General features: G+C 38.9%; 1 protein-coding gene across 1 annotated transcript in view; it reads right to left on the bottom strand.

Annotated features, from left to right (window-relative positions):
- Positions 1 to 15,076, bottom strand: part of LOC146003933 (histidine decarboxylase-like) — a 128,641-nt gene that overhangs the window by 26,987 nt on the left and 86,578 nt on the right. Inside the window, exon 6 of the mRNA XM_083142439.1 lies at positions 3,081 to 3,147. Within this exon, the coding sequence (XP_082998565.1) occupies positions 3,081 to 3,147 (67 nt within the window). The remainder of the gene's footprint in view (positions 1 to 3,080; positions 3,148 to 15,076) is intronic.

Below are 15,076 nucleotides of genomic sequence, written 5' to 3'. Positions count from 1 at the left end.
GTTAGTTTTTGGAATATATTGTGTAGATTTGTTTCTCTAGAAAGGCGGTAAGTGAATTGATGGAAACAGTTATATTTGTGGAGTGATTTGCAGTCACGAAATGGCATTAATTTACACAGAAAAGTAACATAAATACGTTTTATGTGCAACGCAACACGAGCATCAACATATCGCATGTGAGGCTGGACGTCAAATGTTGGATTGTGTACATAAGTTTATTTTTGTATACTAATATAATTGAAATAGTGTCATGAAGGAGAAAAAATGTTTCGTGGCGTACATATTATGAAGTCATTTTCCCGAAATGCAGATATTCTAAATAATTTAATTTCATATTCCAAGGATGTACCTTGCCATCTCTATCAACAAATTGCTTTACATTCGTGTCGATTGGTAAGTAGAGCATTGTTGTTAAGGACTGTGAATAATCTCTGATAATGTATTGTTCATCGAAATGCAATTCACAAACACCAGCTGTGTCATAGTGTTCCTTGTCAGCTCTGAGAATTGCACGATTCCACTCGGCTAATTTATCTTTTTGTTTGGGAACATTAAATATACAAATACCCTTTTCTTTACTTGAACGATATCCACTAAAACAACCAGGCACAAAACAGTGGCGACAGTTTCCAGACATGGTGTGTCATAGAGTTCCTTGTCAGCTCTGGGAATTGCACGATTCCACTCGGCTAATTTATATTTTTGTTTGGGAACACTTAATATACAAATACCCTTTTCTTTACTTGAACGATATCCACTAAAACAACCAGGCACAAAACAGTGGCGACAGTTTCCAGACATGGTGCGTCATAGAGTTCCTTGTCAGCTCTGGGAATTGCACGATTCCACTCGGCTAATTTATATTTTTGTTTGGGAACACTAAATATACGAATACCCTTTTCTTTACTTGAACGATATCCACTAAAACAACCAGGCACAAAACAGTGGCGACAGTTTCCAGACATGGTGTGTCATAGAGTTCCTTGTCAGCTCTGGGAATTGCACGATTCCACTCGGCTAATTTATATTTTTGTTTGGGAACACTAAATATACAAATACCCTTTTCTTTACTTGAACGATATCCACTAAAACAACCAGGCACAAAACAGTGGCGACAGTTTCCAGACATGGTGTGTCATAGAGTTCCTTGTCAGCTCTGGGAATTGCACGATTCCACTCGGCTAATTTATATTTTTGTTTGGGAACACTAAATATACGAATACCCTTTTCTTTACTTGAACGATATCCACTAAAACAACCAGGCACAAAACAGTGGCGACAGTTTCCAGACATGGTGTGTCATAGAGTTCCTTGTCAGCTCTGGGAATTGCACGATTCCACTCGGCTAATTTATATTTTTGTTTGGGAACACTAAATATACAAATACCCTTTTCTTTACTTGAACGATATCCACTAAAACAACCAGGCACAAAACAGTGGCGACAGTTTCCAGACATGGTGTGTCATAGAGTTCCTTGTCAGCTCTGGGAATTGCACGATTCCACTCGGCTAATTTATATTTTTGTTTGGGAACACTAAATATACAAATACCCTTTTCTTTACTTGAACGATATCCACTAAAACAACCAGGCACAAAACAGTGGCGACAGTTTCCAGACATGGTGTGTCATAGAGTTCCTTGTCAGCTCTGGGAATTGCACGATTCCACTCGGCTAATTTATATTTTTGTTTGGGAACACTAAATATACAAATACCCTTTTCTTTACTTGAACGATATCCACTAAAACAACCAGGCACAAAACAGTGGCGACAGTTTCCAGACATGGTGCGTCATAGAGTTCCTTGTCAGCTCTGGGAATTGCACGATTCCACTCGGCTAATTTATATTTTTGTTTGGGAACACTAAATATACAAATACCCTTTTCTTTACTTGAACGATATCCACTAAAACAACCAGGCACAAAACAGTGGCGACAGTTTCCAGACATGGTGAAAATATAACTCAACCAACGCGTTGTTTACATTTTTCCAGTAAGCGAGAAACGAAAAGTGTCATATTTCACGCTTGCGAGTTTTTTGGCGGTAAGTTGGACAACACGCGAGTGGATGTAAAACAATCTTTGAAAAATAAACGAGTATTGTCTGTGTGAATTTCCATAAAAATAATATTTGTGACAATGACAATATTAATGAACCTTTCAGGATAATGCATACACAATACTAATTCTCGCAGTAATTGTCATGTTACGTGTTACAATCCATACCTATGTTTTCTTCCGTATTGTTAATAAAAAACTCAAGGACAGGTCATGATCGACGGTTCAGAATGTTCTTTAATATTTTCGCGACTACTGTACCAAATATCATAAAATTTTCTGATACAAAGAAATGTTACAAGGAAAAGAATCAGACGTTGCAGCAAAAACCCCATTTACTTCCATTATAAGAAGTCGAACACCAAGCACCGGGGTCAACACCAGCGCCTCTAGCGGATCATTTTCGAGTGGAACCAGCCAGAGTGCGCAGAACCATGCCGTTTTCCACACTACGTTATTCTAGGCGCTGTACTATTGGGTAAATCTGGGAAGAGAAGAAAGGACGACAGAAAAGCATTGAAAAGGGGAAATTTTAAAAAAAGGAAATACTGCAGATAAGGATATTTTATCGTCAATTTCCAATGAAAAATTGAGTATTATCATTGTTTCTATAAATAAATAAATGTTTTCAGATCTTTAGCAAATGAATTCACAAGACTGATATAAAGAATGATAGATTAAAAATGCTTTGGAATTAATATATGCAACAAAACACTTAAGTGCAAAAAGAAAATACAGTAAAGTTTAATTCAAGTACAAAAAATATTCTTGATACAGTTTAACGAATCGTTTGTAGCTGATACATTAAAGGATTAATTGTATCAGACGTCTATAGCCTACAGTTGTATAAGTTGATATCTTTGAAGTGAAAAAAGAAATGATAATTTTAATTTCTGTGCATATTTGTATTTGCTTGTTGGTACACTTGGAACAAAGTAGAAATATAATCATGCGTCGCTCTCAAATATTTATTGCATGGATTGATAATAAAATTTACGTAAAGTTAAGCAAAATTGTACTTACATATAGGTCCTAGTTCTTCTAAATTATCAAAAGCACAAGCTCCAGTCGTGCCAAGAGTTGCACATAGCTGTGAAAAGGAACAATTATAATATTTGTTATAATTTTAGTATTGTTTCCAATGATGAGAGTCAGTGATTTATCCACACACATAAATAACACTCCCCATAATTGTCTTTACAAAGGTTCAATTTGTGGTTATTTTGGCTCTAAAGTTAACCGTAACCCCTCCCCGAAAAAAGTACAAGTTACACACCTCCAGATGGAAAATTTTGGATAAACCCTTGCTGTTCTGAAGTTCGAGAAGTTCTTGTTTGCTGGCGAATATTTTTTAAAAGGAGAGTAAACAAAAAAATATAGCTATTAAACTTTGCCCCAAGCAGGGCAAAGGCAAGGCGGGGGGGGGGGGGGGTGGAGTAAAATTCTATTCTCTCCCTGGAAGTAAAAACCTGTAGCTGTGACACCGGATTCCGTTCTGTATCATTGAAAACCCGAATGTACAGACAAGTCGAGTTGCGTCGGTCATAGTTGGTAGTCTTTTCTATCCACCAAATTTTACCTTTGTAGGTCTAGCAGATGCTAAGTTATTGATTGTTGAACAATGTACACATTTTGCATGGCTAAAATAGACCATTACCGTTACTCAAATTATTCTAATGAACTTTTTACCTAAAGTCGGACCTGGATTCCCCTACAGCAAGGGACATTTCCCTTCATGTAGCAACATTACCTCTGCCAAGGGAAAGCAGAAAGGATCGAGCAGATTTCTCCCGCCAACGGTAGAACTGAATAAATAGCCAGTCGCCCACTTTCTCTTCGGCTCCCTCTCCCTCCACACGTACAATCTGGGAGAAGGGTGCATTGGACACGATCAGTGGTGTCTAATAATTTACTTACATTCTGGTTTAGAAGCTTGTTTTAAATTTTTCTATTTGATTTTTGGTTTTAAATCCACTTTATGCACAGGAAGGATAATCGGGACTGGACCTACAGTTTAAAGTGGGATCCGAACAACTTTTGCCTCCACCGGGTATCGAACCCGGGACACCTTGATTACAAAGCGACGACGTTACCACTACGCCATCGGGGAGGCCATATTTTTTATTAGAATTGATTTACTTTACTTCGCTTTTATGCCACTTTTTGGCTAATTGCGAAGATGAGGATGAGTGATGATATGATGAAATTAATGAGACAATCACAAATAACACCTATGTCCAGGCTGGGACCTCTGGCGTCGTCAGGGTTAGCAAAATTTGTGTTTTTATAAAAGAAACAAAACAAACCGAGCATTTTTGTTTTAAACATCTTTTAAATGTTTTAAACAGTGTTTTAAACAGGAACCGAAAAAACATGTTTTAAACCAATAAAACGTTTAAAACATAATGCCAAGAAGACTTATTTTCTAAGAACAAGGATTAAAAGGAATCTCTTAATCATCCAAGGATGGACTGTGTTCTTATTATAAAGTAAACGCTTGCCTAACTTCCTAAAATACATGTTTATATTAGTCTTAAATCTCGCATGTTAGTTGTTCGAGAACTCGTCAATTAATCCACAGTTGCCAGACCCCACTCAGACCACGTGGTAGCTACTCTGCTTTTTAAATATGTTTTATCGTGAATGCAACTAAATATTGACATTAACAACTATGTGCAGTGTGTTAAGTGAGGAACAAAACTGTTTCATCCACTATTCAATTTTAAAATGTTTTAAACACTTGTAAAAAAAACATAGTCAGGTGTTTTAAACGTGGCCCACGAGTACCTATTCATCATGATATGTTTATTTGTTAATCGATGTACATTTTCAGTCACTGAACAAATTTCTATTCACAATAAACAAAATGACACGGATTGAATGAAAAGGCAAAGTTACAAAACTCGCTAATAACCACAAACAATCAAACATCAAGTGTCAAAATGTGTTTTAAACAAGGCTGAGAAAAACATGTTTAAAACATTTTGTTTTAAACTTTTTAAACATTTGTGAAAAAACAAAGCCGTGTTTAAAACGTTTAGAACAAGTTGTTTAAAAACTTTTGTTGCCCATATATTAAAGCTCTATATAAACATTTGAAAAAAAGCTGGTTTACTTGCAGTAAACGCGATCTCACGGAGAATTTGCCACTGGTGGACATCGGACACCAATATAACGATATGTTCCAAAAACTCCCCACTATAATTCCCGAAACCAGGGAATTCTTTTTTAATGACCCTGTGTGTTGGTGCTACAGTACGTTGCTTATTTCCCACCACTACTGGAAACGGGAGGTGGGGAATGAAGACGAGGAAAACAATATACGAATTTATACTGTCATCGCAATTCGAAGCTATATTCGAGAAAGCACTCCTTTCTGCAAGCAGTTGCCTGTTAAGAATTCTCCAGAGGAACTCCAAACACGGCAGTAAATCATTTCGCAGCTCCACCAACCACCTGATCTCTATCGTTTTGTCTGCGTCTTTCGACGAGCTACGACGCACGGCATTAGATTGCTCTGGTACTCGAGAGAATTCCGTACGGAAAGAAGAAAATCGTTTGCGCTTAATTGAACATTTCGCTTAGTCTCATTTCGATGCGGATTTTCGTCGAAGGTTTCTCCACGCAGGTGAGTCGATTCGGACATTGTCGGCAATACTCGTTTTCAGCGTAAATTGGCGTTACCTTTCGTTTCTGGGAAACAATGTCCTTGTAGTTTTCCAAAGCATTATTTAAAGTAAGCTAACGCATGTGTGGAACGTTCTGGTCTTGTAATTACAGGATGGCCAGGAATCAATGAACGAACATGTGGATGAATGGTGAATGCAACGCGAGCCCCAGGGAGGATTATGCTGGCTGTGGGTCCTGGTGCTAGAGCCTAGTTAACCTGCAAAAAATGCCACTCAGGCTGCGTGGCAGGGGTGGTCCCCCCCAAAAGGAAGAACATTCTCCCCCCCCTTTATGCCGAATTAATTTACTCAAATTATTTTGGTCAGACAAAATTTGCGGAACAATATAATACAGAGATGCCAACAATCTAAAGGCACATGTCTTTCCAAACCTTTCACTGCAGTTGAAATTAAAACACTAAAAAAGGAAAACATGGCTCACTTTCATGTTTGCTAACATAAAACGTACAATACTGCCATTGTTAGTGTACTGGAACTAATTCTTAACAGTTTATCTACTTGACTAACCTTGTATTAATGCGAACAGCACGACCCCCCCTCTTTCCAAACAGATTCTAAAGTCATAAGAGGTGGTGTTTCATTTCAAACCCACCGCCGCGATCATCCACAGGTATGTAGAAAAACTGTACATAATACCTGTAACTAAAAATCAATAGTAAGTCAAAACGAAATGGTCCCGCCCATTTTTGTGTGAAGATATAAAGAATTGGTAGCTAAACTATAAATTTCCCCCCACCCCAAAAGAATTCCCATGACGCAGGCACGTCATGAATCCAACCTGTGGGCACCCCTACTGCGTGGAAGAGATATTTACATTTGAGTGTCACCCCTTACACCACTGAACATATTGTTTTCTTGCTTTTGGGGGGAATGTCCACCCACTGGCGTATTTCTGGTTTCATTTTGGGAGGTAGGGTTTTGAGTATGTAAATTAATTTGTAGTTACCAATCAGCAAACTAAACTTTGCCTTGCGGTTCTATGTGCCTTAGAATATTGGTTCTAATCCAGGTCAATAAATTCTTATGATAACCCACAACATTTAGAAACACTTGCAAGACAGCCAAAACGCACAATTACACCGAAAACTTGACTAAATGTCTATTTCCAAGTTCAAACTTCCCGTCCATCTAATCCACCTACAAGTTTCTTGTGGACACTTTAATACATGTAAAATATCACTATATCAGTACTATCCAATGAAAACTTAGGTGGAAAACAGCCTTTTGTTGTGTCGGCTCGGTGAGGTTGGCCAGTTGCAGAATGGTGTCCTCTTGGCTGGTATAGTATATGCTTTACATTCCATTTTCTTTGAGGGGGATAAAAAATCCCTGAAAGGGATAAAAAAAATCCCATTAATTCGCACAGTGCCTTTACAGCCGTCAGATTACATGTGTGCTAGTAGTTATGGGACCGCGTTTGGACCGATAAATCAATTGATTGGAAAAGATCGATCAAAGATCAATTGATGATGTAGGTGTGTGGGCAAGCAAGGGTGGGGATTTTGAGCGTTTTGATTGGTTGTTGTGGAAAAAGTGGGCGGGGCTTAATGATATGGATTTCCTGTTGTGAATGAGAAGATTGTGGGGGGCGTTTTCGGGACTTTGATAAGATTGCGGGTTTCCTGTTGTTATTGAGGACTTGATAAGGGTTTCCGGTTGTTGATGAGATGGGTGTCTATTTTTGGGGGGCGTTTCCCGTTTGAGACCGTTGATGAGTCTGATATTCCTGGAAATGTGTGTAACGTTTTTTCTGTCTGAATAGAACATGCCCGAACATGTTTTGGGCGTAGGTTTGGATGAATTTGCAATTTCTGAGAGTCACGTGACTGTGACGTCACAAATGGAAGTCACGTGACCATAATTGGAGTACGTGTTTCCTGTGTCTGAGGAAAGATGGCGTTGATGAATTTGAAATTCTGGGAATCGTGATACGTGTTTCTGTTGTTTGATGAGAGATGGCGTCTAAAACTGTACTAGGAGTTGAAGTAATAAAACCGTTTGTACATACAAGTAAATGTTATTATTGTATCGAAATAAATAGATGTAATATACGTACAAAATTCTCTCCCTCCACCAATGCAACACTGTACCAGTCGAGGCGTTACGGCAGAATGAAAAATCTGCAGTGATGGTCACAACACATGCATATCAGTTCTGTGTAGGGTTTGGTCATTAGCGGAACGGATGCAACGTTTTTGCTGATTATGCATGCCAGAGATAACCAACCACAACTTCCGCGTTGAGTCTGCGGCGGGGCTTGATGATATGGGTTTGCTGTTGTTAATGAGGAGAGTGATAAGTGTTTCCGGGGGGCGTTTTCGGGACTTTGATAAGATTGCGGGTTTCTGTCGGTTGGGGAATTGATAAGATGGTTTGCTGTTGTTAATGATGAGGTGACGGTTTTCTGGGAATGTTGATATGGGTTGAGGTTTCCTGTTGTTAATCAGGAGGTGACTACGGTTAGTTTTCTGGGAATGGTGATATGGGTTTCCGTTGGGGGGCGTAAATGACTGTTGAAGTTGATAAGAGTCGACGGTTGAGAAGATAAAGGAGTTGGAAAGGAAATGTGTTGGGATGTTGAAGCGATATGGAGAGATTGTGGAACACGTGTTGGAACATGTCGGGTGTTTCTTGGAATGAGTATGTAGAAGTTCGTGGGAACGTTGATAAGGTATGACTGTGTGCAGGATACGTTAGTAGGCGGTGGAATGGAGAGCGGGCAAAAAGGAAAAAAAGTTTCCGAGAGGCAGCATGTGAATAGAATAAAAAAAAGTTGTGTTCTCGGAGGAGGTGGAGATTCATAGTATACCAGGAAAAGAGGAGGACCGACGAGGCACGTGGGCGTTGGATGCCTTGCGCGAGAGAATGCGCAGAGAATATCAGGGAATTTGAGGAGGGGTAGGTAGGTATATAAAAGGTTTTGCCGTGTTTCACTTACACAGTTCGGCAGACTGTACGCTATCAGGTAGTAATCATCTGCGATTTTGCTGACACTTGTTCCTGGACACCCTTGCTGACATTTGTTCCTGGACGAGCTAGGTATAAAATCAGTATTCCGAGGTGAGTACTATAGGTTTCGTACGCCTATATGTGAGTAAAATGTAAATAGAACCAATGTTCGGAAATCCAAAATGGCGACCGGAAGTGGGGTTATCTTGGAAACGGTAAGACTTAGGAAAAATCTGTTTGCGGATTCATCACGTACGCCTATATATGAGTAAAATGTAAATAGAACCTATGCTCGGAAATCCAAAATGGCGACCGGAAGTGGGGTTATCTTGGAAACGGTAAGACTTAGCAAAAATCTGTTTGCGGATTCATCACGTACGCCTATATGTGAGTAAAATGTAAATAGAACCTATGTTCGGAAATCCAAAATGGCAACCGGAAGTGGGGTTATCTTGGAAACGGTAAGATTTATGAAAAATCTGTTTGCGGATTCATCATGTACACCTATACGTGAGTAAAATGTAAATAGAACCTATGCTCGGAAATCCAAAATGGCGACCGGAAGTGGGGTTATTTTGGAAACGGTAAGACTTAGGAAAAATCTGTTTGCGGATTCATCACGTACGCCTATATGTGAGTAAAATGTAAATAGAACCTATGCTCGGAAATCCAAAATGGCGACCGGAAGTGGGGTTATCTTGGAAACGGTAAGACTTAGCAAAAATCTGTTTGCGGATTCATCACGTACGCCTATATGTGAGTAAAATGTAAATAGAACCTATGTTCGGAAATCCAAAATGGCAACCGGAAGTGGGGTTATCTTGGAAACGGCAAGATTTATGAAAAATCTGTTTGCGGATTCATCATGTACACCTATACGTGAGTAAAATGTAAATAGAACCTATGCTCGGAAATCCAAAATGGCGACCGGAAGTGGGGTTATTTTGGAAACGGTAAGACTTAGGAAAAATCTGTTTGCGGATTCATCATGTACGCTTATATGTGAGTAAAATGTAAATAGAACCTATGTTCGGAAATCCAAAATGGCAACCGGAAGTGGGGTTATATTGGAAACGGTAAGACTTATGAAAAATCTGTTTGCGGATTCATCATGTACGCCTATACGTGAGTAAAATGTAAATAGAACCTATGCTCGGAAATCCAAAATGGCGACCGGAAGTGGGGTTATTTTGGAAACGGTAAGACTTAGGAAAAATCTGTTTGCGGATTCATCATGTACGCCTATATGTGAGTAAAATGTAAATAGAACCTATGCTCGGAAATCCAAAATGGCGACCGGAAGTGGGGTTATCTTGGAAACGGTAAGACTTAGGAAAAATCTGTTTGCGGATTCATCACGTATGCCTATATGTGAGTAAAATGTAAATAGAACCTATGCTCGGAAATCCAAAATGGCGACCGGAAGTGGGGTTATCTTGGAAACGGTAAGACTTAGGAAAAATCTGTTTGCGGATTCATCACGTACGCCTATATGTGAGTAAAATGTAAATAGAACCTATGTTCGGAAATCCAAAATGGCAACCGGAAGTGGGGTTATCTTGGAAACGGTAAAACTTAGAAAAACTCTGTTTGCGGATTCATCACGTACGCCTATATGTGAGTAAAATGTAAATAGAACCTATGTTCGGAAATCCAAAATGGCAACCGGAAGTGGGGTTATCTTGGAAACGGTAAAACTTAGAAAAAATCTGTTTGCGGATTCATCACGTACGCCTATATGTGAGTAAAATGTGAATAGAACCTATGCTTATAATACTGACGTGTGCATAAATAACAGTTTTTCTTTTATTTTCAGATGGCATTGTTACCTTTTGATTTCGACCTTTTGTATGCTGACCTTAAGAACGAGAATCAGAAGGGAGAAAGAAGAAACCTATGGAATAAGAACCAGGCTAAACATGCGGAGAAACATATTGCGTGTTACGTCGACTTTTGCGAAGAAAACAACTTAGCGGAAGATCTGTTAAAAAATCTGGAAGAAGTGTGCAAAGATATGGAAGTGAGAATCGACAATCTGATAAAAATGTTTTCATGTATAATCGGGAAAAAAGAAAAATCTGCGGTATTCGGGGATTTCGTCGAAAATATAAAACGTGGGCAGTATGTACCTTCCCATCTATCTCTTCGAGTGTGCTTTGAATTGATGGAGTTATTTAAAGGTGTCAGACAGCAGAAAGAAGAGGAGAAAATGGGGGACGAGGAGAAAGGAATGGAGAAGAGAATGGTGGAGCTTTTGAAAAAGAGAAAATTGAACAGCTAGAACTAACATTACTAATACACTAACACACTGTTCAATTTTCTGCGGTTGCATTCGAAGAGATAGATGGGAAGTTTATTGATTTGTTGCAATACAATTATTCACCTGTAGAGTTTCATTATGTGTAACAATTTCTGTGTATATATTTTGTAAACTGATGATCGGCACTATTGATTTGTTACAACACTGATATTATATAATTACTCACCTGTAGAGTTTCATTACGTGTAAAAATTTCTGTGTATATATTTTGTAAACTGATGATCGACACCAATAAAGATTGCGATGTGTAAATATGAACTTATTATTTGACAAAATGAAATTAATATAAGGTACTTACATCGTCCCCGTTCTCCATTCTGATCCTTCGTTAACAATTTCAAAGTGTGAAATGATCGTAGAGAAACATATGCAGCTGCCGCAAACACAGATTCCAGTATCATATCGTCTTTCAAGATAGTAAGTTGATTGCTGAATCTGGCTAATTGGTATATCCGGTAAACTCTGATTGCAGTATCATATCAAATCCGGTCTAGCTCAATTAGGAGCCGAGCTATTTTCTTATCTACGTCCTTCTTCCTTTGTCGATAGATAAACATTTCGGACGTTCCTTCGTTAAGAATTTATCTACATCCTGTGTTTACAGATAAACATGAAAACCCTTACATAGCGATATCTACGAGGAAAACATGTGATGAAGACGGTTAACCATTTCCGGAAAATTACATAGGCTTCATATTAGTTATAGATAAACATCAGAAGACTGTTACAAATTTCCGGGAAGTTTACAGATTAGATGGTAGAACCGTTAGGAACGGAAATAACTGCTTCGGCATGCTTGCGTATATAAAGAAAGGAGTTGTCTCCACAAGACAGTCTTCGTGAAATAGTCATCCTACTATCATGGACGTACAGTTATCCGCTGACGATCTGTTAGTGCTATATCGTGATGGATATTACACAACACCTAGACAGTTGCGGGAAGTGTTGGTGAACATTGCACAGAAAATCATCGCGGGAGAAATTATCTCCTTGGTCGAGGAGTATGACCACTTACTACGGACAGTGACAACATCCGTACCCGATCTTTCCGGAGAAGGATGGGCAGGTATTTCCGAGCAGTCCCCAGGCACGTCGTCGGCACCCGATCCTGCGTCACCAGTCACCAAGGAGAAGCAGATAGCTGTCGCATCCGACTACGTTACATCATCAGGAACTTCTACGAACGCTGCATCAGGATCACACCCGGAGCCTTTGCCAGGACCGTCATGGAGACCGGACCTCTTACCACCAGCAGAACAGCCATCCCAGAATGTTTCTGTATCAGATGGGAAAGGTAAGAAAAGAAAACGTGCTTCAGTGTCTCGTGAACAGATAGGGAATATAACATTACACAACATTCAAGAACGTGAATATCCTAAATTCCGTTCCAAGGGAAAACGTGTTGAATTCAGTTTCTCACACCCTCCAGAGAATGTCGATCCTCACACTTGGATCCGTGAAGGTGTTGAAAATCTTCTCACCTATGTTAAAAAAGACATCAAGAATGAAGACAAAATAGGTTTAACTCTGTCTAACATATCTGATCCAACTGTGAAAGATATTTATATTGGATGGCATAGATGTGATCAGTTACACAGTGATATGGTGTGGAACATTATGTATAAAATATTGCAGAGTGCGAAAACATTCACAGCTACAGATAATTTAATTTTGCGAGCAGACCATGTCAATATACCTCTTGGAGGTGGTGGGGGTAGTCGAGCATATTGTTTACCTAATTATATGTTAAGCACGCAGAAAAAAAGTATCGTGGGTGTGCCAAATAGAAAAAAACCCTCTGTTTAGCTGAAGCTTTGGTCATAGGGAAAGCCAATGCTGATAACGACCCGTCCTATACTCAATATAGAAAAAATAGAAACCTTCTTTAATCAGTTTTCGAACTGATGCGAAAAGCAGATGTAGATCTGACAGACAATACGTGTGCCGGAAGTGGAATTCCGGAACTCAGAAAATTTCAGCAAGTTCTCCCAGAATATAAAATTATTGTATACAACAATCTTCGTGATGTTAAAGATGTTTTGTTTGAAGGACAGGTTGAAAATGCTTCAAAATTTATATACCTTCTCTATGATAATACCAGACAGCATTATGATGTGATAGTGAACCGTGTTGGAGCATTTGCGGCAAAACAAGAATGTCGTGGATGTAACAAACTCATATTTCGTAGACCTCATAACCATCTGTGTAAACAATTGTGTTCTATGTGCCGTTCAATTCCCCCGTGTGTACCTGAACAGGGGGTTCGCAGAATATGCCAGACATGTCACAGAATTTTCAAAAATGAAAACTGCTTCACGAATCACGTTTCTACACCATTCCGAAACGGTACAGTCTGTAGTGAAATACAACAGTGTCCCCGATGTTTCAGAATTATTCTAACTCACAATACATATGAAAAAGTGCATAAATGTAACATGAAGTACTGTACTGTATGTAACTGTGTGAAGCCTATCAATCATTTCTGTCACATGGCTATACCGAAACCTAAACTGAATTCAAAATTTCTATATATATTTTACGATTTTGAATGTTATACAGATATTCCTTACTTTGAGAAAGAAAAAACTTTTCTGCATGTTCCGAATCTTATTGTAGTGCAGACAGCCTGTCACACATGTTACAAAAAAGAGGATTTAACGGTTCCATGTTCTGTCTGTGGAACAAGAGAGTTTGTATTCTGGGATGATCCTGTAGACACATTTCTGTCCTATCTCGAATTGCAACATAAGTTTACCAACATAACAATCTGTGCACACAATGCACGAGGTTATGATTGCACATTTCTATTAAGGAGAATGTTGGAAAGAGAAATGAAACCTCGTGTCATCTTAGATGGAACCAAAATTATTAGTATGACATACCAAAATCTTCATTTTGTGGATAGTCTCAACTACGTTCAGACAAATCTTGCAGGATTTTCAAAACTTTTTGGTTTGCCCGTGCAGAAAGGATATTATCCACATTTGTGGAACACCTACAAGAACAGAAATTACATAGGGCCCATGCCTCCTCCTTCTGCATACGGATATGAATATATGAAAACAGTTGAAGATCAACACCGTTTTATGTCTTGGTATGACATTGAATGCAATAAGAATATACCTTTCAACAACAAAAACCAACTTCTCCAATACTGCATCAAGGATGTTGTCTTGTTGAGACAAGGATGTTTGAAGTTAAGACAGAATTTTCTAGACATATGCAAAATAGATATTTTCAAGGAATGCATCACAATAGCATCTGCCTGTTCCCTGATTTACAGAGGGAAATTTATGCCTGCTAATACTATAGGGATAATTCCTAAAGGAGGTTACCATCATGGAGATCAGATGTCCAAGTTTGCATTGAAATGGTTAACCTATGTTGAAGAACAGAATCATGTAATACTTCTTCACGGTGGACGTACTCGTGAAAAATATGTCATAGGAGGACGTTACAGAGTGGACGGATATTATGAGGAGACGCAGACAGTGTATGAGGCGCTTGGATGCTACTGGCATGGTTGTCAACGCTGCATATCAATTAACAGGGATATGTATCCGAAAAATGACGATGAAGATGAAACCGATCAGGATAGTAGCAGTCAGAAACATAGTGACATGTTGAACACTGCAGCCTTCAGATACGAAACAACATGCCGTAAACTTGCTGCTTTACGTTCGGAAGGATACCATGTCGTCACAATGTGGGAATGCGATTTCAACAAAATATTGAAAGCAGATCCTGAACTCGATAGATATCTATCGACACATCCTATTGTTTGCTGCATTCCTTTAAATCCACGAGACGCCTTATATGGAGGAAGAGTTGAAAGTGTCAGGACTTACTACAAGATCAAAGAGAATGAGAAATTGCAGTACAATGATTTCACAAGTTTGTACCCTTATGTGAACAAATATTGTGCTTATCCTGTCGGACATCCTACCATATTTCTAGGAAATTCTATTCCGTCGGTAAATGAGGTTCTGAACATGGAGGGCCTCATCAAATGTACTATTCTGCCGCCAAAAACTCTTTTACATCCTGTCTTGCCTACAAAA

This window comes from Lepisma saccharinum, chromosome 21 (genome assembly GCF_977018435.1).
Source record: "Lepisma saccharinum chromosome 21, izLepSacc3.1, whole genome shotgun sequence".
Lineage (NCBI taxonomy): Eukaryota > Metazoa > Arthropoda > Insecta > Zygentoma > Lepismatidae > Lepisma > Lepisma saccharinum.
This window is presented reverse-complemented; position numbering and strand designations above follow the sequence as displayed.